Source organism: Canis lupus, chromosome 14 (genome assembly GCF_048164855.1).
Source record: "Canis lupus baileyi chromosome 14, mCanLup2.hap1, whole genome shotgun sequence".
Classification (NCBI taxonomy): Eukaryota; Metazoa; Chordata; class Mammalia; order Carnivora; family Canidae; genus Canis; species Canis lupus.
This window is the reverse complement of record NC_132851.1, coordinates 23,552,402-23,575,089: the sequence shown is the minus strand read 5'-3', so window position 1 is coordinate 23,575,089 and position 22,688 is coordinate 23,552,402. Positions and strand designations below refer to the sequence as shown.

Genomic DNA, 22,688 nt, shown 5'->3' with positions numbered 1-22,688 from the left:
TCTCTCTCTCTCTCTCTCTCTCTCTCTGTGACTATCATAAAAAAAAAAAAATAGGGGTTATATGTTGAATACTATTCTGCAATTTGCAGAATATATATGTGTGCGTGTGTGTGTGTATAATGTGTTTCAGTACACAATCTCATTCCTTTTAAAAGCAGCATGATTTTTCCACTGTCTTTATGTACCAGAATTTATCCAGATTCTTGCTTATAGGTATTTTGGTGGTTTTTTAGTTTTTTTCTGTTGAACTGTTACAGTGAGCATCCTTGGGTTTTATTTTGTATAAGCATTACTGTGTGGATTTTTCTGGCATCCGTTCCTAAAAGTGGAATAACTATGGCTTAATCAAAGAGTATACACATATAATATTTTTGATGTCACTAAATTACTTTCAGGTTTGTGCCTGTTTAGACAACTACCAGTGACACAAGTTCATGCTTAATTGCCTGGCACAAACCTTTATTTTTCTCAGGTCTCTACCCAGATGTCACCTTGGAGAGGCCTTCCCTGATCAGTTTCTCAATTATACTGACTAGCTCCTCTGCCCATCACTCTCTTTTCCCTTACTCTGTTGTTTTTATCACTCTCTGCCATTAAATATTTGTTTGACTCTATCTCCCTTAGAGAATATAAAGTACATGAAGCAAGACTTTTTCCTCCCACCTTTTCAATTCTCAGAGTACATAATCATATTGTAGGCTTCTATATATTTTGTTTTTATTTACTAAGTTTTTCCATACTTTTTGACATAATTGGTTTGCATTTTTTAGAATGTGAGTAGGAAAATAAGTTCAAATATTTTTTTTTAGTTCTAATATTAAAGAAATATTTATGGAGTACTTATTCTTTGTCAAGCATAGTTCTTAGATACTGGGCATATAGCATTGAAAGATAGAGACAAAAATTTCTCTTCCTAGAGCTTACATTATAATTGAGGGGGAGAGAAAAATAAATAAAATATATAATACCTATCGCTATAGAGAAAATTCTAGCTAGACAATGCCAGTAGAGTGTGATAGGGTCACAATGTTAATAGTCTTAGGTAAGGCCTCACTAAGAAGGTGACTTTTGAGGAAAGACCTGAAAAAGCTAAGACAGTGAGTAAACCATTTGGGCATCTGAGGGACAAAGGTTCCTGGCAGAAGAAAAGCAAGTGCAAAGACCTGGAAGCAAAAGTGTGTTTGGTGTTTGGGAAAAATAGTGAAACCAGGGTGGCTAGAGCAGAGTGAGTGAAGAGCAGAATTAAGGACATGAGATAAGTCATCAAGAGGACAAAATGATGTCCCTGCTGGCTCTATTTTAATGGTTGATTGTGAATTATTCAACTAAAAGTTGAAAACGCTGGGAAATAAACGTCAAGTATGTGTTACATGTTATGGAGTCAAAGACCTCTGATTAGTTAATCTGGTTCTGGACTCTTCCATATTGGCTCCTTTATGTGGATATCCCACCTTTGTTGAGACACTTTCTTCACTATTCAGTTTGTTAGCTCTGACTCCTAAAAAATCTATTTATTCTTAGTCTCTGTTTTGTAGGTACTATATAGAACCTGTTGAATCTGTTTTCGTCATGACAACTCTTTGATATTTGAATACTCTGTTATATTTATTTGTATCTCCCCACTCTGACCCATGCTTCACATTAAACATTGCTTCTGTGATATGGTATATTCCTTAGAGTTATTTTTTTTTATTTTTTATTTATTTATGATAGTCACAGAGAGAGAGAGAGAGAGGCAGAGACACAGGCAAAGGGAGAAGCAGGCTCCATGCACCAGGAGCCCAATGTGGGATTCGATCCCGGGTCTCAAGGATCGCACCCCGGGCCAAAGGCAGGCGCCAAACCGCTGCGCCACCCAGGGATCCCTTCTTAGAGTTATTAATACAACAAGTTTATTTCTCGATTGCTTAACTGTACTACTCAGATGACTACATTCAGGTCTGTCCTCCCCCGTATAGTCGTTCCAGACATTGGGCTGAGAGACGTTTCTCATTTTCATCACATGGCTTTCCAGTTTGCTTTCACTGTACCTCACTGGAAAGCGTAGCCCATTCATGTGCCTGATCTGAAAGATCTATATCATTTCCTCTCATGACTGTACCAACAGCAAGGGAGACTAGAAAGTATGACAAACAGTGTGCCCCAAGAAGAGGATATGGGCTTGATAATAGCAGGCTCTGCTACACAACACATGTTTTTCTTCAGAATTCTAGTCACTCTCCTGAATGTCTTTATATTCCTCTTGAAAAGCTGTACTCAGAATAAATTAAGTACTCTAGCATTGTTCTGGTTAACAGAGTAAAGAACTACTATTTAGTAGCCATGTTATACCATTGGCTTATTGTACTCACTGTCAGTTAAAACTTTGTTAATCATTTTGAAATTTGAAACAAAGTAAGTTTATACTCTTGATAACAAGACAAACTAGCTGAGTTGTGGGAGTTTCTTTTTGGTTGTTTGTTTGTTTGAGACCAGGGCAGACAAGAAGGGAAAGAGAAAATCTCCAGAAGGCTCCATACCCACCGTGGAGCTTGATACACAGGACTCAAGTCTCACACCCCGAGATCATGATGAGCAGAAATCAACAGTCAGACACTTAAACTGACTGAGCCACCCAGGCACCCCCAGCTGAGTATTCTTTCTATGGATGTAGGAAGATTGAAAAACAAGTCCTTTTAATCTAAGATCACTTTATCAAGAATATGGGAATTCTGCACTCAAAGATCTTTTTTTAAAGAATAGCTACTCTATTTTCTTAGGGTAGTATTTCCTAAACATAAATTGGGTGAAGTATCCCAGTACTGCACTGCATGGTAGGGAGGAATGGGTACCGGACTGGGAGTTGTTTATTTTTTAAAAATGAATAATCTAATTTATATACATATAAATAAGCAAGTCCACTTTGAGCCTTTTAGTGGTTCTGTGATACTGTCAATGTAGCATGTTCTATATAATAAATGAGAACACTGTGTGTACCATTTTTAGCTGCATTAAAGTCTGTCCATATCAGAATTGCAGTCAGAGTACCTATATGTATGAGCACTTAACAATTCAGCAGTATGGGGAAAGTGAGAAAGAATGTTATGAATAGATTAGAAACTTTCATGAGTCCTTGAAAGACAAAGCAGTGGGGATTAGGGATTAGACTGATGAGGGTAACCACAGTTCAAAGCATGTGCATGAGAGGACTGTATTGAAAGATGGCAGTAGTTTCTAGCTCTGAGTCAATGCTAGAAAGGAATTGAAAGAGCTCTTGGACAACTTTAAGTTAATTGGCTTTCTTCACTTTTGACCGTGCCAAGCAGTAATTAGCAGAGTTGTTCATCCTTAGCTAGAGCAGTGAGGATGGGCCCAAAGACTACTGTGTCAGCAGTCACTATCTATGGCTGCCAATATCAGGAGGAATGGGGAGACCCTGTTGTCCAGAAAGAAAATTACAGGCACATTCTATTTCTAGTATAGGCTAGCTTCTTCATAATCACTGGATGTAGAAGCTAAAATAAACAGAAAAAGCATCTATGGGCAGAATTCAAAGGCAAAGATGAGCTTATAAATAAGCATTTGAGAAGGACAGCTCAATGAATAATCATATCCATGCATCACTTAACAGACTGTTTGTTGTAAAAAAGAACCAATTGGAGATACTATAAATGAAATAACTCCCCCCTCCCCCCAAATAAAAAGTCCATGAGGCTTTTGAAAAGGAACAGGCACAGATAAAGACTGAATTAGTGAGATGAAACATGAGATCAGGAATTCTTACAGTATATGGTACAAAAGGACAGAGATTTGAAAAAGAAGAGAAAAAGCTAAAATAGAATTTAATGCAGGTCTAACACCTATTTAGTGGGCCTTATGGGAGGAGAAAATTAGAAAATATTCACATAGTAAAACAGTTTGTAGAGTTAAAGAATACCTTAAGTCCAGATGTAAGGGTTCCTGTGTTCTAACTAATGGATATAAAAAGGTCCACATCTAGATAAATTAGAATTTCAGAAGTACAGAGGAGAATTTTAAAAATCAACCGAGAGAAAAAATATTACTAGGAAGGACTGAAAGTCAAATTGCTTCTACCTTTTCATTGTGAACACTAGCTACTAAGGAGACAACTAAGCAATATTTCCAAAGTTTTGAAGGAAAATAACTTTAGACTTATAATTTCCTTCCCAACAAAGTAGCATTTGAGTGAAAGAACAAAACAAATATTTTCTGTTTTGTTTTTTTTTTTTTTTTTGAGAGAATTCTAAGCAGGCTCTATATCTGGCACAGAGCCAGATGTAGGGCTCAGTGTCACAACCCTGAGATCATGACCTAAGCCGAAATCAAGAGTCAGATGCTTAACCGACTGAGCCACCCAGGAGCCCCAATGACATTTTTGAATATGCAATTCCTAAGAAACTTTTACTCATAAACCCTTGACTGAATTATTAAAGGATTATTTCTCTGAGATTTTTTTTTTAAAGATTTTTAATTTATTTATTCATGAGAGAGACAGAGAGGCAGAGACACAGGCAGAGGGAGAAGCAGGCTCCATGCAGGGAGCCCGACGTGGGACTCGATCCTGGAACTCCAGGATCACGCCCTGGGCCAAAGGCAGGCACCAAACCGCTAAGCCACCCAGGGATCCCTCTCTGAGATTTTTATTTGTAGAAGTTGCATAAAAAAAGCAGTGAACAAAGAAAGCAAACTTACTGTCACAAAATTGTGATAGAAAAATTTTTTAAGGAATGTGAAACTGAGTTGGTCTGTTGGTCTGAACTTGATAATGGCAGGAAGGACATAGGACATAGCAAAGGAGACTAAAGAAGTAAAAGCACATTCAGATTTTTGCCTGATACATAGAAATTGATTAACCTTAGAGTTTGCTAGGAAAGGAAACTTAGATATGTCTGTTAATACTTGTAACAAGGGGTGCCTGGGTGGCTCAGTTTGTTAACCTGCCTTTGGCTCGGGTCATGATCTCAGGGTCCCTGCATATTAAAAATTAGAAATTAAAACTGTAGGATTTGGGCCAGCATTGGGAAATTGATGTAATAAAATCCATTAGATGCTTGTTTACATAATAATTTGGTAAATGAATTAGCAAAAATAGAGACATTTCTTAAATGATGTTGAGACAATAGGAAAAGCTTCATATAACATACTTGGAACATTTTCATATATGGAAACGTGGAAGACCCTATAAATCAGGTTATTTAAATCTATGAATGTAAACTTCTGTATGTCAAAGATAACCCAAAATAAAATACATAAGCATCACCAAGGAATAAACATGATTATTCTCTAATAATAATACTGGAAAAACAAGAGTGCCTGGGTGGATTGGTCAGTTAAGTGTTGCGTTCAGCTCAGGTCATGATTTCAGGGTCCTGGAATTGGCCCTACATTGGGCTCTCTGCTTAGCAGGGAGTCTGCTTCTCCTCTCTCTCCCCTACCCCCACTTGTGCTGACTCTCTCTCTCTCTCTCAAAAAAATCTTTAAAGAAAAATACTGGAAAAGGTCAAGAGGTTGCTTAGAAACGTCCTTTTGGGATCTCCTTTGCCCTTCTTTTGGTAGTGAAATATGCATAACAAATTTACCATTTTAACCATTTTTAAGTGTACAATTCAGTGACCTCAAGTACATTGCATTGAGTATATTCACAATGTTGTGCACCATTCCCAGAACTACTTCATCATCCCAAACAGAAACCCTATACCCATTAAACAGTTACTCCCCTATTCCCTCCTTTTCCTAACCCCTAGTAACCTCTGTTGTAATAAATTTCTTTCTGTGAATTTACCTATTCTACATACCTTGTAAAAGTGGAATCCTATGGTATTTGTCCTTTTGTGACTGGGTTATTTCACTTAGCATGTTTTCAGAGTTCATCAGTATTGTAGCATGCATTAGAATTTCACTCCTTTTTAAGGTTGAATAATACTCCATTTTATTCATATATATAATATATATATATGTGTATATATATATATATATATATATCACAGTTTTATCCATTCGTCTAGTGATAAACATTTGGATGATTTCTACCTCTTGCCTACTATGCATACAAGTTGTATTTGAGTGGGTTTTTTGTTGTGTTTTTTTTTTCTTGCTCTTCAGATATGTATACTGGATTACATGGTAATTCTGTTTTCCACAGTGGCTACACCATTTTAACATTCCTACCAGCACAAAGGTTCTAATTTCTCTATATTCTCACCAGCACTTACTATTTCCTTTTATTCTTTTTTCTTTCTTTCTTTCTTTCTTTCTTTCTTTCTTTCTTTCTTTCTTTCTTTCTTTCTTTCTTTCTTTCTTTCTTTCTTTCTTTCTTTCTTTCTTTCTTTCTTTCTTTCTTTCTTTCTTTCTTTCTTTCTTCCTTCCTTCCTTCCTTCCTTCCTTCCTTCCTTCCTTCCTTCCTTCCTTCTTCTTCTCCTTCCTTCCTTCCTTCCTTCCTTCCTTCTTTCTTTCTTTCTATTTCCTTTTATTCTTTCTTTTTTTTGGGGGGGGGGGATTTTATTTATTACTGAGAGACGCAGAGAGAGAGAGGCAGAGACATAGGCAGAGGAAAAGCAGGCTCCCTACAGTGAGCCTAGTGTGGGACTCGATCCCAGGATGCTGGGATTATGCCCTGAGCATAAGTCAAGGCACTCAACCACAGAACCCCCCGGGTGCCCTTAAAAATTTCATTTTTAAGTAATCTCTACACCCAAGGTGGGGCTCAAACTCACAACCTCAAGATCAAGACTTGCATGCTTTACCAACTGAGCCAGCCAGGCACCCCTTAGCCTTTAAATTCTTATCCTGCCTCACTTAGGGTTGTGAAAGTGAATTCATTCATTCGTTCATTAATAGATCTCAAAACCCTTGAAATCAAATAATGCCATATTAGTTACCACATGAATACTTTGGAGTCTTGAGTTTTAAAGAAGGTCCCATATTTTTTAGTTCCTAATCTTTTGTATAATGATTTATATGTAACTCCAGCATACATTAAAGATCTGTGTCTTAAAAATATCTCTTTATTACACACAGTTAAGGGCATTAAAAATTTGTGTATAATAACCTGTTGCACTGAATGATACATATGTAGTATTGGTTTGTTTTGTTTTTTTAAGATTTTTATTCATTTATTCATGAGAGGCACAGCGAGAGAGAGAGGCAGAAACACAGGCTGAGGGAGAAGCAGGCTCCCTGCAAGGAGCCTGATGTGGGACTCAATCCTGGATCCTGGGATCACACCCTGGGCCAAAGGCAGACACTCAACCGCTGAGCCACCCAGGCATCCCCATAGTATTGTTTATACACATATATAATTCATGTATTTTCTTTTTTAAGGTGCAAGAATTATTTATCCGTGATTATGGAGAAATTTTTAATGTCCAGTTACCTGGTAAAGAAGAACGAACAAAATTTTTTGAAGATTTAATTCTGAAGCAAGCTGCTAAGCCTCCTGTATCAAAAAAGAAAGCAGGTTAGTTTCTCCATCAAAGTTTAACATATACTAATTTCAAGAAGGTGGGAATAAAATATTAATGGCATTATTGTCTTCTAATAACACAAACTCAAAAACCTCGATCATTAGGTTGATATCTCTACAGATTACAAGTCTCTATGCTTCCCATTAAAATAGACCAAAGATCGTAAAGCATACCAGATACCAAGGTGGCTGCTTCTCTCTCTTCCTATGTCTGCCTCCCTCTGTGTCTCTCATGAATGAATGAATGAATAATTGAAATCTTAAAAAAAAAAAAAAAAAAAAAAAGATCTTAAAGCATACAAGACCTTTCCTAGTGTAATCCTAGTCTATAGAATTTCAGCTGGAATTCATAATAAAGCCCTAGTCTGGGGCAGCCCTGGTGGCGCAGCGGTTTAGCGCCGCCTGCAGCCTGGGGTGTGATCCTGGAGACCCAAGATCGAGTCCCACATCGGGCTTCCTGCATGGAGCCTGCTTCTCCCTCTGCCTCTCTCTCGCTCTCTCTGAATGAATGAATAAATAAATCTTAAAAAAAAAAAAAAAAAGCCCCAGTCTGTCTTACCAAACCCATTTTTGGCACTTTTGTTCTCTTTTTCCCTCATCTCTTTCCTTGCAAAACATTCTGTCATTACACTACTTGCAGCATATTCCGGTCTTTTCATAATCTCATTCATGCTTGCTCCCTGTCAGCAATGCTTCTATCCTCATTGCCTGTCTCTGCCTAAGGAACCAGTTGTCCCTTCTACTATGACTCCTTTTTTCCTCCTTCCACTGTACTTTTTTCATACTACTAATATGACATTACAATGATGTAATAATTGTCTCTTATTCCCTTAATAGATTGCCAGTTTATTGTAGCAGCACTTTCATACTTCTTTTTCTTGTCCTGAGTACTCAGTGCATCTCTGTTTAAACAAAATTAAACTTACTACATTTGAAACCTACCACAATTTGTTATTAGTTCAAAAATTAACTATTAAAAGCTTTTTTTAATAGAATATTCTTATATTGGAAAGAATACATTTTGAAAGTTTTGATAACCTCTCAAATGATCTTAAAATGGAACAGAGGGAATGATGTAGGAACTAATGTTACAAATTACAATTATTGCTAGAGGGGGAGGTAAGGTTAGAGATTATGGTAGCACTTGAGTATTTCAAATCCTCTGATTGCCAGGAATATAAGGAGGATAACAGTTGAAAGCCTGGCCACTATGTTCACTGAATCATTTGTTATCCTTGATGTGATAGAAGAGTAGTAACTAGTATCTTCTATTCATGTGAAGTTTTGCAGGCCTTGGAGGTACTCCCTGTAGCACCACCACCTGAGCCAAGACCACTGACACCAGAAGAAGTGAAACGACTAGAAGAACAAGAAGAAGACACATTTAGAGAACTGAGGATTTTCTTGAGAAATGTTACACATAGGCTTGCTATTGACAAGCGATTCAGAGTATTTACTAAACCTGTTGACCCTGATGAGGTATTGATTTAATCTTTGGATCAAATGTGCTCTAAACTGTAATGAACTAGGGAATATTTGGGTAGTTTATGTGGTTCCTTGTCTACACTCTGAGCTTATTTTCTTTGTATAGAATATACCGAGTAGTGTCCTAAGCACATGGAGCTATGTAATGCATTTTCCTTTTCTCCAGAGAGTAGCCTGTTAACTTTATCTGCCCAACCCAAACATTCTAGATGTGATTTAAGAGTGACTTAATGCTACATAATATTATTGTGATCTACAGGGTTTAGAGTGAGCTTGAGAGTGAAGTCTTAAGTTGACATTGAAAGATGAATGACATTTGGATAAGGGAAGAGGTATAAGATATTACTGGAGACAGGTGCCCAAGAACAAGAGTAAATACAAAACAAAGCCAGCTTTAAATAGAGTCAAAGGTTTCATATTAATACATTAATACATCATTTCTTATATATTTATTCTCCTCCCCCCCCCTCCCCATATTGCCTGGCAGAGCAACTGGACTCAAATGTTTTTGATGTTCACAGTTAATTTAGTGATTTGGTCATTTGCTTGAATTTTAGGTTCCTGATTATGTCACTGTGATAAAGCAACCAATGGACCTTTCATCTGTAATCAGTAAAATTGATCTCCACAAGTATCTGACTGTGAAAGACTATTTGAGTGATATTGATCTAATCTGTAGTAATGCTTTAGAATACAATCCAGATAGAGATCCTGGAGGTGAGCATTAGTGGGTTTTTTTCCCCCAGGGGGTGGAACAGGGGCTGCGAACATTTTAGTGAGGGTTGACTTCATACCAGATGATATAAACATTTTACCTTCACAGTGCCACTTAATAGAGCATTACTCTCACTTTACAGTTAAGGAAAATGAAGTTAGGTTAAAAAACTTATTCACGGTCATACACCCAGGAAGTGGTAGAGGCAGAATTTGAATGTGGGTTTCTTTGTCTCCAAAATACCTCTATTAATTAAGAGTTTCATGGTGTATCTGCTAACAAGACACAGAATTGCATAACAACTTAGCTTCTTTATCAGTGCTCTTTCTCCAAGTAGTAAAGAAACATTCTGTAGTAAGAAAGATCTGAAAGAATTTTCTTAGTTAGGACCATTATTATTTTTATTACAAAAGTAATATATAATATTTGCTCATAATATATTTTTTAGACTTCCTTATTTTAGAGCAACCTGGGAGAAGGGCAGAATGAGAGGGAGACAAAGTCTCAAGTAGACTCTGTGTGGAGCGTGGAGCCGTACATGGGGCTCTGTCCCAGGACCTTGATATCATGACCCAAACCAAAACCAAGAGTTGGACATTTAAATGACTGAGACACTCCAACTTGCTAATAATAGCAAAACTAAGCCCCCTAGGTTTGTTATGATGATCACTTCATAATATATAAATGTCAAATCATTATGTTGTACACTTGAAACTAATACAATATTGTAAGTCAACTACACTTAAATAAAAATTAAGTCCCTCATTTCCTCTCTCCAAAGGTGGACACTGTTAAGTTTGGAGATATCTTTTTAGACCTTTTCTAGACATACACCCATTCTGTCTTCACCTACACAATCTATAAGTAAATTAAAAGTAAGGGATTTTTTTTAACTTCATATATGTAATAATCAACTTTCTACATATTTGATATAATCTTTACTCATATCCAGAAATATTCTTTCTTAGGCACTTCTTTTTCCTAGCTTCCTATTTTTGTTTTGTGGATAGTGTCCTTAACTTTCAGTGGATAATTTTTTTTTTAATAGTCCTGTTTGCTGTGTTACCTCTCTCCCCCAATACATTGGTTTTCTCTTTTCTTGGTAGTGTTTATAAATTAGACTGATTAGCATAGAGACCTACTGAGAGTTCTTCAACAGTTGAAAAGCTCACTGTTCTTCCTCTCCCAGGCCTCTGCCCTCACCTCCCCAAGGCTTTTCCCTGTAGTTCACATCTGTAGGTAAGCACTGGGAACAGGCTACCAACCTGAGAACACTCCTTAATTGTAGAGTGAAGCATTACCCTGGAACCTGAGGACTTTTTCTGTATCCTTGCACTCATGCTGCTGCTACGTCTTCTTCTGTCCATTGTGACTATCTAAAATTACTTTAGACCAGTGGTATGCCTTTAGCAGGCAATCAGCATCTCCTAAAAGGATTATTAAGATGGAGCTTGCAAGGCCCCATCTCCGTGGTTTCAGATTCTGTAGATGTAGGTTGGGACCTGAGAATTTAGATTTCTGACAAGTTTCCAGGTTACGTGATGCTACCCTACTCAGGGAACCAGTGCTTAAACTTTTGCCTCTGCTTTTCTTCAGGCCCAAATGCCATGTTAGAAATCCCCTGAAGAATCCTGATATTATAACTATTGTTGCCAACTCTAACCTAGGCATGAATATTGCAGCCTACCACCCTGTGAGGGAACTGATCTGGTTGTTCAAACAATTTTACATTTGCTTATTACTTGCTCTCTACCTCAAAGCATATTCCAGCTTATGGTGCTTGGATTCTGAGTAGAACTGATCTGGTTGTTCAAACAATTTTACATTTGCTTATTACTTGCTCTCTACCTCAAAGCATATTCCAGCTTATGGTGCTTGGATTCTGAGTAGACGAGCTTTTCTAGTGTTTTCCTGTGTAAGGTTGCTATTTGTTTAGTTTCTCTGTCAATGCAGTACCAACTTCTCTTCTAAAATTCTTTAACATCTCTGGCTCACTAATGATATTAGTAGCCTTCCTTGCTGTCTTTGTTGTTGTCATGTTGTTGTATAGTCCTGCTGTTGATTGATTTTTTTATTTTTATTTTTTCTGATATGTCAAGGGGAGCTAGATCTAGGACAGAGTAGTAAAATTATTTGGGTTTAGTCTGCCATACTGAATTGGATGTCCAGAACATCCAATAACATCCAGAACAATTAATAGCAAAAACAGAACAATACAATTCCAGTAACATTTACTCTTCATGGTAAAAGTAAAAAAGGAATTTTAATGACTACAATCTTAGCGTAACATGTTGAGTTTATTTTTGGTAAATTATTAAAAGGAGATATTTTTAAATTGAATTCTTTATTCATTTCTCAGATCGTCTCATTAGGCATAGAGCCTGTGCTTTAAGAGATACTGCCTATGCAATAATTAAAGAAGAACTTGATGAAGACTTTGAGCAGCTTTGTGAAGAAATTCAGGAATCTAGAAAGAAGAGAGGTAGGAAAATGATTTGGCATCAGAAAAAGATGTTTCTGATGATGTTTCTGATGTTCTGATGTCATGTATTACTTATTCCTTTTAATTAACCCTTCATGTAATTTTGAAATCCGGACATTTGACTTGATATTCCATGTCTATTTATAAGGTTGTAGCTCCTCCAAATATGCCCCATCTTACTATCATGTGATGCCAAAGCAAAATTCCACCTCTGCTGGTGAAAAAAGATCAGATCCAGAGCAGAATGAAAAACTCAAGACACCTAGTACTCCTGTGGCTTGCAGTACTCCTGGTAAGTGCACTTGGGTAATTTTCACTTAGGAAACTAGCCTTCACTTTCTGCTGATGCCATTCACTTTCTCCTTCGTTTTCTCTGTGTTGATGTGGTAAATTACCTTGATATTGTTAATAAATATTAAGGCAACTCTGCATTCTTAAAGTAAACCCAGGTGTATTTTTATTTATTATTTTATTTTATTTTTTTAATAATAAATTTATTTTTTATTGGTGTTCAATTTGCCAACATACAGAATAACACCCAGTGCTCATCCCGTCAAGTGCCCCCCTCAGTGCCCATCACCCATTCACCCCCACCCCCCGCCCTACTCCCCTACCACCACCCCTAGTTCATTTCCCAGAGTTAGGAGTCTTCATGTTTTGTCTCCCTTTCTGATATTTCCTACCCATTTCTTCTCCTTTCCCTTCTATTCCCTTTCACTATTACTTATATTCCCCAAATGAATGAGACCATATAATTAAACCCAGGTTTATAATGACCTACCACTTGCAGTCCCAGTTCACCTTCATCTAATTGCAGATTAACTCATTTGAAATTGATTTTCATTTCTATAAATTCTAGTCTATTTCCTGTTCCTTCTTATTCTTAGGGTATAACTCCAGGGGGTACTAACTTGGAGCCCATGGGTTTTCCCAAGGCCTCCTTTCCTTGGCAGGCTCTTAATTCCAGTTTTTGTTAAGCCCACGAATGTCCTGACTCTCCTCAGCACCTTAGACTCTTATTCATTTGTTTTCCCAGAGTCTGGTATCATAATTCCTCAGTGCCTTAATTAGATCTCAGATCTTTTTTTTTTTTTCTTTTAAGATTTTATTTATTTATTCATGAGAGAGAGGCACAGGCAGAGAGAGAAGCAGGCTCCATGCTGGGAGCCTGACATGGGACTCAATTCCGGTCTCCAGGATCAGGCCCTGAGCTGAAGGCGGCGCTAAACCGCTGAGCTACCCGGGCTGCCCTGATCTCAGATGCTTTTAAACAGAATTTTTAAAACTCTATTTGTGTATGTTTTGCTGGGATTGGAACATTCCTTTATTGTATTGCATGTTTGTCTCCTGGAGTAAATGATTTAAGATAGGTAGGGTAAGCCCTTCTTTGTAAAAATGGAAGGAGGCAATTAGAAAAGGGAGGATGAGAATAGCAAATGAGCAAGGAACCTGTACTAGCAGGTGTTCTTGGTCAAATCAGCTTTGAGCAAATGTGTGTGTGTGTGTGTGTGTGTGTGGAAATTGAGAACATGGAAAATGTCTCCTCTCAAACAGTCCATCCCTAGCTATATATCCAGCAGGACTGCATACATTGTGTTCACTGAAATACATGTACAAGAATGTTCTTAGAACCAATATTTTAATAGCCCAAAACTGGGAACAACCCAAATGCCCACAACAGCAGATTGGGAAAATATAGATTATTAAACAACAGTGAGAATGACTAAACACATGCAGCAGCCATATGAGTGAATCTCCCAAACAGAATATTACAGTGTAGTCATTCTGTATCTGGTCCAGGCAGAATGTTTCATCTATGGATAGCTTAGTTTCTTCATCTATAAAAGGATGTTGATAATGATAGCAAACCTGATCAGGTGAAAGTGAAATTTCAGGGAGTCAGTACATACGTAAAGAGCTTAGAAGAGTCCCCACTATGTGGTAAGCACTCAGTAAGTATAGGCCATTTTTAGCCTTACCCTTCCTCCAGTTCATTCCTTGTATTCCTGCCACAGTGATTGTTGAATTAGAGTCATCGGATGATTCATATCATTGCCCTCCTTGAAATTATTCAAGATAAAATTCAAACTCCTTAGAATGACACATTATTGCCTACTACTCTGCCTTCTCACAGTACTTTCTACCCTTGTTTCTGTGTTCAGCCATACAAAACTACAGCAGTTTCTCAAACTCTACCCTCTTATATCTCAGGAGGTATTTTCCCCCCAGTTACTTGGAAAATTGTCAAATGTCCTTTTATCGTTTTCTTAAATTTTTTGAAGCTCAGTTGAAGAGAAAAATCCGCAAAAAGTCAAAGTGGTACTTAGGCACCATAACAAAACGAAGGAGGATTTCACAGGTGAAAGATGAGAGCCAGAATACCACAGATGACAAAATTGAGAGTGATACAGAGGAAAATCAAGATACAAGTGTAGACCACAATGAGACTGGAAACACAGGAGAGTCCTCAGTGGAAGAAAATGAGAAACACCAAAATGCCTCTGAAAGCAGAATCGAATTGAGGAATAAGAATTCAAGTATTTGTGGTATTGAGAATGAGCTTGAAGAATCTGAGAAGACCACAGCATGCACAGAAGTGAGGAAAGATAAAATTGTTTGCAATGGAGATGCTTCTGGTTCTCAGATAATAGATATTTCTAATGAAAATGAAGCAAAGGGTAAGTCTCAAGCAATTTACTAATTTTAATTTTAAAAGATGTTTTGGGGCATCCTGACTCTTAGTTTAGGCTTAGATGGCAATCATAGGGTTGTGAGATTGAGCCCTATATCAGGTTCCTCACTCAGCTCTGAGTCTGCTTGGGATTCTCTCCCTATTCCCCTCCTGCTCATTCTCCCTCCCCCCCATTTCTCTCTCAAATCTTTAAAAAGAGGTTTCACTCAAAGTTCTTAAATGACTAATTACTATCTCAGTTTATTCCTTTTTCTTGTCTTCCAGAATGTAGGTGTTAATTAGGAAAAATAGTATTATCTTAATAACTATTGAGCTTATAAATCACTGTTGTTAAAAGCACAGTGTGGCATCAATAGGCCTGGATTTGAGTGCTAGTCCTCTACTCAGTAACTTGTGACCTTGGGCAAGGTCTTGACGAATCATGCTCTATTTTCTAACTTCTGCAAAATTGGGGTAGATAGTGGTCAGGTAATCAGATATTTTGAAACTTAAATAATCCATTTAAAGCATGTAGCAAAGTGCTTGGCTATACAGTTTTCAAAAACTGGCAGGATACCCTCTTCTTTTTAAGCAAGATCAGCGATTCTCTAATTTTGGCTGAGTGGTATAGAACAAATGTTACTCCGATCATTGCTCTGTTTCTATTATACGTTAAGTCCAAGATTATTTATGATCCTTCTATCCATTCTAATGATCCTTCTCCCAAAGTTTGTCTTTTAGAATTGTCTTCTATCTGCATCTTTTTAGATCTTTAGCAGTAGATTTGTTTGGGTTTTGGAAAAGTCAAGCATTAGTCTTATAAAGCAAAAAGAGGGGTAACAATTAAAAATTTGTTTTGGTCAAAAACAAGTATTGACAGTGTTAATGAGACTGGTTTTTTTCAGTGGCTTATAGACTATAGGCAAATCTTTTTCAAGGACTTCCTCAAAATGAGTTCAAGTGTGTTTGAATAATCCTAGCAGAATGAAAAAAAAATCATAACAGAATGGACTAGGATATAGTCTTTCCAATATGGGTATTTTAAATGTTAATCCTCTGGCTACATAATGTAGTATGTTTTCTTTAGGTTCAGAATTGTTTTATTTTTCCTTTATCATTATCTTTTTTTTATCATTATCTTTTTTTTTAAAGGACACTATTTAATGGGGGACAGATATTTGTTTACATATCAGCATACTTCAGTTCTTACTTTGGCTCTTACAACAGTTAGGTACATTGACCTTAGAAGAGTCTCTTCACCACTCTTGGCCTCATTTTTCTTATCTACCAGCATGGATTATTCTAGATCAGAGATAGGCAAACTTTTTCTGTAAAGGGACAGATAATAAAGATTTAGTGGTACAATCTCTGTCATAACTACTCAACTCTGTTAGAAAAGCCACATTGACACAGACATGTAAAATGGGCATGATTGTGTTCTAATAAGACTTCATGTATACCAGTAGGGCAGATTGGGCCTATGAGTGGTAGTTTGCAACTCCTAGATTACTGAGGTCCCTTCCAGCTTTTTCATTCTATGAATCTCATGCTGAAGTAATCCTGTGCAAAGGATCCTGTTGAGGATCTTTTGAAATACTCCATTTAAGAAGTACTTCTCTTTTTTTAAGAGTAGAAGTAGCAGCATCTTAATCTTACAGCAGACCCAATACGCCAGAGTTGGTGTTTGTTTTAGTCCTGCTATTTAATCTGCCTAATGTTTATTTTAATCGTAATGTCTGTGAACCAAATAATAGTTATTTAACTTTTCATTCTAGAAATGTGTATTCTGCGAATGACTCGAGCTAGACGTTCCCAAGTAGAGCAGCAGCAGCTGATCAGTGTTGAAAAGGCTTTAGCAATTCTTTCCCAGCCTACGCCCTCACTTGTTGTGGACCATGAGCGATTAAAAGTATGTAAATTGAAAAATAAATGAATAAATAAATAAAAAAGAAATAAAAAATAAAAGTATGTGAATTGAAATCATAATACTTTTGCTATGCAGATTAGTAACATAACCCACCAAAAATGGACTTGTGATAGTACACTGTGTCAATTTGACATGGAATAAATAATCTCTTATGAAAAGTTAAACTTGGTATAGAATAACTTTCATAAAAGCAGTGTTTGGAGATGACTAATGTGTTGATATTCTGGTTTTTAACATACTTGTCTGCATTATTGATCCTATGTATTAGGTTTTGTTTTTTTTTTTAAAGATTGATTTATTTGTTTTAGAGAGTGAGCAAACATAGTGGGGAGGGAGAGAGAGATCACAAGCAGACTCCTCACTGAGCATGGAGCCTGGTGGCATAGGGCTCAGTCTCAGGACCTTTGAGATCATGACTTGAGCCAAAACCAAGAGTTGGACACTAAACTGATTGAGCTACCCAGGTTCCCATATACATTATTTTTTAACCATTACCAGTGACCATTTTTAGTTGGTATTTACTCAACCATAATGGCATTTTTTTGTTGTTGTTAACTGAGAGGTAATGGCATATATCCCCATAGGACCAGGTTGAAGAGTCACAGAAATATAGTAAGTCCATTTCAATCATTAAACACTGAGTAAATGGAAAAGTCTTTTATAAGAAAAAGAACGGGCACCTGGATGGCACAGTTGGTTAAGTATCCTACTCTTGGTTTTGGCTCAGGTCATGATCTCAGGGTTGTGAGATCAAGCTCCATGTCAAGCTTCACATAGGCTTTGTGCTCAGTGGGGAGTCTGCTTAAGATTTTCTCTCCCTCTCCTTCTGCCCCTCCCTCACTCGTGTTCTCTCTCTAAAATAGATAACTAAATCTTAAAAAGAATTGAAGTAGTGAGGTGGTTCATTTTTTATGTACTATCTCTTTTTTTTCCACATTACAATGTACCTGCAGTGCCATAAAATACCCTGCAAAAAAAATGTTGCTTTTCTCCTTATTAATCTACTCTGAGATTATATTTAATTTGTCTATAGAGATTTATGGCTAAAATTGAAATTGGCCACCTCCTCAGCTATAGTTTTTAGGTTGAGAGTTACCCAGGGCAAAGATAAGGATCATAAAATGATGGTTAACTACTGCGAAATATCAGAGCCATTATCAGAGGTCACCATGTCTCATCAGATAATTAGGTGTGCCATCTCTCTGGTTTATATGCTAAAAATTCCCAAAATCTACAGAATATCTCACAGAATTTATCTCTCACATGTGTAAACACTCGTGTTTTCTTTTAGAATCTTTTGAAGACTGTTGTTAAAAAAAGTCAAGAATACAATATTTTTCAGTTGGAAAATTTATATGCAGTAATCAGCCAGTGTATTTATCAGCATCGCATGGACTATGACAAAACAAGACTTATTCAGGTAAACTAATCTATATAAGAAGTTAATAAGATTATAAGAATTTTTAAAGACTATTTTTTAATATAAAGACTAGGAATTATTTGTAGATACAGCTAAGTTCTGTACTTCTAAAAATCAAGTTTGGTGTTTCTTCAATAAACATTGGAACTATAGTATCAGACTATAAAAAAGTCTCTATATTGTGTATGTATTAATGAAGAGCTCCTTTTTAAGATAGACTTAAGAAAGACCCATGTGTCTTTACTTAATCTTGCTGTATAGTGGGCATTAGTACTAAGATAATGGATGATAACAGTATAATAATAGATCTTATTACTAGTACCTGCTAGTATATAATATACATAGTAATTAATATACCTACTAAGAGTACTATGTTACTATGTTACCTACATAGTATATATGTATATAATATTAGTACCTACAAATTACAAAATATTAATATCTAAAAATACACCAGTGACTTGATTATAATAACTACTTGAACTTAACATAAGATGAACGTATCTCAGACTCATTTCAAGAGGATTTAAAATAATGAAGTCCCATTGGTGGTATCAATTTTATGTAACAGTCATAAATACTAAACTAAATTTCTGTTTTCACTCTCAGATATATAAATGAGTTAATAATATTCTTGAGTTTGACTTAAAAAAAATAGTAATAGAGTCATGTTTTTTCAACTTTTTTCATCCTGAAAGTTACTATTTTTCCTTTGTACCCTTTATCTAGAAAATGGAGCAAGAGGTAGAAAACTTCAGTTGTTCCAGATCATGATGTCATGGTATCAAATGTTCTTTATATTTAGTTGCTATTTAATTTACCTTTGTTATGTTCGTAGAACTGATGCAAGACAAAAATCCTGCATCTTTAAGATTAAAATAGTAAATAAAAATATTTAAACTTTCTTGGTATTTATGTACATGTGTAAGATAAATTACAGAGATAACTAATAAATATTGGAACTTTGAACAGGGCACTGTAGTGATAGTAATTCTGTAGCATATCAATAGTTGAAGTATGGCCAACTCTTAAAAGTTATTTTGATAACTAATGTTTTATGGCACGTAAGAGTAATTAGTGACATTGACATCCTTTTTGTTTTAAGCACTTTTAAGGCTTTTCCTTCCTAAAAATAGTTTCATGTATTGGACTAGAAATTTACTTAGCCATTGTATCTTTGTGTCTTTGCCACCCTTTTTGTTCTCCTTTTTTTCAGTGCCCATCTCCCATTTGCCTTGAGCTTTCTTTCTCTGTTTACTTAAAAGCTAGGGTTCAAGTCATACTTTGTGGAAAGCCCCCCCCCCCGAACAGTTTCTGTACTTGAATGTCAAAATTTACATAAACATTTTTATAATTCTCATTTGGATTAATAAAGATTTTAAATATATTTCGGTTTATTTTTATGATTATACACACAGCAAATGTATTAATAACTAGTTTGTTAAATATCTTTAATAGCACAAAAGTTTTATATTTGAAAATGCTTTATATCCTTCTAAATTTGTGTTTAGGTTATATACTGTAGATAGCTTTTATATACAATTATATAAATATAAATATTATAAATTTTGTATTAATGATATCAAAAATACATTTCTTTCTTAAAGCAATAAAACTGTTCACTGCCATGCATATTCTCTTGTGTTGTTTTTTTTTTACAGAGACATTCTAATATTAGTTTGTAAAATAGTTGGAAACTTTTTTCAAGGGGCATAGGAGATAATGATCTCATGAGAGATTCTGGATTTTGAAACAGTTTCGAGAAAAATTTTTTTAATAAAACAGTTACAGAATTGAGTTACCTTTTGTTGTTGATTTATGTGGATATTTTATTTAAAGCCTTATAAAACCTAATAATTTAGATACCTTAATTAATAGATACCCACTTATATAATGCATAAAGCAATGCTGGTCACTGAAAAAATTTTAAGTAGTGTATTTCTGCCTTTATGTATACACACATACTCATTCTTTATTGAAGATTATTATAACTTACTCCAGATACATCTTTTGTGGGGTTTTTTAAGGTTTTTAAGATTTTATTTATTTATTCATGTGAGGCAGAGACATAGGCAGAAGAAAAAACAGGTTCCCCAGGCATCCCTCCAGATACATCTTTTATAACTAGGATTTCATTTCGTATATATAGCTTCTGTAATAAATTTTAAAAGTAAAAAATGCTTCTCAAACTTTTCTATTTTTTAATTATTTTAAAGCATACTAAAGATAATCTAATGCAAAACAAGTACAAAATCTGTTTTATTACTGTGTATGGTTTAAAATACTGTTGACACTTGAATCTTGATATGGTATATGTTCATTAGCTACAAAGATGAATGTGCTCCTTGTCCTTTTCATGATGTACTGTCTGCAGACATGGGAAGTAATAGATCTACATTTTCTATGTAGACTCACAAAATCATGCTGAAATTGCAAGCCTAGAATGTTTATCATTTGTTGCTTAAAATACAATCAGTCTATAGTAATTAGGGCAAGAAAAAGAAATAGAAGGCACCCAAATTGGAAATGATTAAGTAAAGTTATTCACAAATGGCATGATTTTATATGTACAAAATCCTAAAGAATTCACAAAATATCTATTAGAACTAATAAATTCAGCAAAGTGGCAGGATAGGGGCACCTGGGTGGCTCAGTGGTTGAGCCTCTGCCTTTGGCTCAGGTCATGATCCTGGGGTTCTGAGATTGAGTCCCGCAAGAGCCTCCTCGCAGAGAGCCTGCTTCTCTCTCTACCTGTGTCTTTGCCTCTCTCTGTCTCACATTCAGTCATTTCATAAATAAATAAATAAATAAATCCATAAATAAATTCATCCAACCACATTGGAATACCATTTCTCACCTAGACTAAAGGTTTAAAAATAAGGTTGATGGGATGCCTTGATGGCTCAGTGGTTGAGCAGCTGCCTTTGGCTCAGGGCATGATCCCAGGGTCCTGGGATCGAGTCCCTCCCTCATCAGGCTCCCCATAGGGAGCCTGCTTCTCTCTCTGCCAGTCTCTGCCCCTCTTTCTGCCCCTCATGAATAATACATAAAATCTTAAAAAAAAAAAAGTGGCAGGATAGAAGATCATTAAAATCATTTGTATTTCTATACACTAGCAATGAACATTTATAAGAGCATCTAAGATAATAAAACATCTTAGAGTAAATTTAACCAAGGAAGTACAAGACTCTCTACACTGATTAAGACCCTGGGGGTCCCTGGATGGCTCAGCGGTATGGCACCTGCCTTCGGCCCGGGGTGTGATCCTGGGGACCCGGGATCGAGTCCTGCATTGGGCTCCCTGTGTGGAGCCTGCTTCTCCCTCTGCCTGTGTCTCTGCCTCTTTCTGTGTCTATCATGAATAAATAGATAAAATCTTTAAAAAAATATATTGGAAAAAAATTAAGACCTAAATAAATGAGAAGTTATCCTATATTCACATATTGGAAGACTAAATGTCAAAGTGGCAATATTCACTGAAGCAATCTACAGATTGAGTATAATACCTATCAAAATCCCACTGGCTTTGTTTGCAGAAATGGGAAAGTCTATCCTAAATTCATAATGGAATTGCAAGGGACCTTGAATAGCCAAAACAATCTTGAAAAAAGAGAAACTTGGAAGACCCCTACTTCCCAATTTCAAAAGTAACAAAATTACATCAGTAAGACAGTATGGTATTGGCGTAGAGGATAGATACAAGATCAATAAAATAGAATTGAGAGTCAACAAATAATCCATTAATCTATGGTCAGTTGATTTTTGAAAATGATGTCCAAGATCCTTCAATGGGAAAAGAATAGTCTCTTCAAGAAATGGTGTGCTGGGAAAGCTGGACATCCACATGCAAAAGAATGAGGTTGGACCTCTGCCTCACACCATATATGATAATTAACACAAATGGATCAAAGACCCAAATTTGACCTAAAATTATAAAATTCATAGAAAATAAAGACAAATCTTTATGACCTTTCCTGAACTAGAGACAAACACCATATCTTGATCTTTCCCTGAAATCTGTTGCTCCTTCAGAATTCCTCTTATCAATAAATGCTACTACTATCCAACCAAATGCTGAAGCCAGAAACCTAAAGCTTCCTTCTCCTTCAGCTTCCGGCTTATCACCACGTCTTTGTATTCTGCCTCCCAAATACCTCACAATTCTCCATTTCTTCCGCTAGCTCTCGACTCATAATCACATGCCTATACTGCAAGAGCTTGCTGATTTGCCTTGCTTCTACTCTTGCCCTGCCATTAATTCTCCATTCAGTAGTCAAAATACTCTTATGGATCTTAGATCTGATATCATTTGCTCTTACTCAGTGTTATTTTTTCCTACCTCTGGGCTTTTCCACATGCTATTCTGTTTGTATAGAATGCCTTTCCCTCCACCAATGCATGTCTAACTCCTATCCTTCATTTCAGCATAAAAGTCTGAGAAGTTTTCCCAATAGCCCCTTTAATCTAAATGAGATTTACTATGTTAATCTTCCATTTAATACATGACATTTTTATAATTTGTAACA

The 22,688-nt window shown here is 36.1% G+C and overlaps 1 protein-coding gene across 2 annotated transcripts in view; it reads left to right on the top strand.

Moving 5' to 3' along the window:
• Positions 1-19,794, top strand: part of ATAD2 (ATPase family AAA domain containing 2) — a 74,875-nt gene extending 55,081 nt beyond the window's left edge. For both annotated transcript variants that reach the window (XM_072774381.1, XM_072774380.1), the window contains exons 20-28: positions 7,321-7,456; positions 8,745-8,941; positions 9,505-9,664; positions 12,022-12,144; positions 12,293-12,436; positions 14,427-14,822; positions 16,591-16,724; positions 18,034-18,162; positions 18,892-19,794. In XM_072774381.1, the coding sequence (XP_072630482.1) occupies positions 7,321-7,456; positions 8,745-8,941; positions 9,505-9,664; positions 12,022-12,144; positions 12,293-12,436; positions 14,427-14,822; positions 16,591-16,724; positions 18,034-18,162; positions 18,892-18,936 (1,464 nt within the window). In that variant the 3' untranslated portion in view covers positions 18,937-19,794. The remainder of the gene's footprint in view (positions 1-7,320; positions 7,457-8,744; positions 8,942-9,504; positions 9,665-12,021; positions 12,145-12,292; positions 12,437-14,426; positions 14,823-16,590; positions 16,725-18,033; positions 18,163-18,891) is intronic.
• Positions 19,795-22,688: the final 2,894 nt, after the last annotated feature.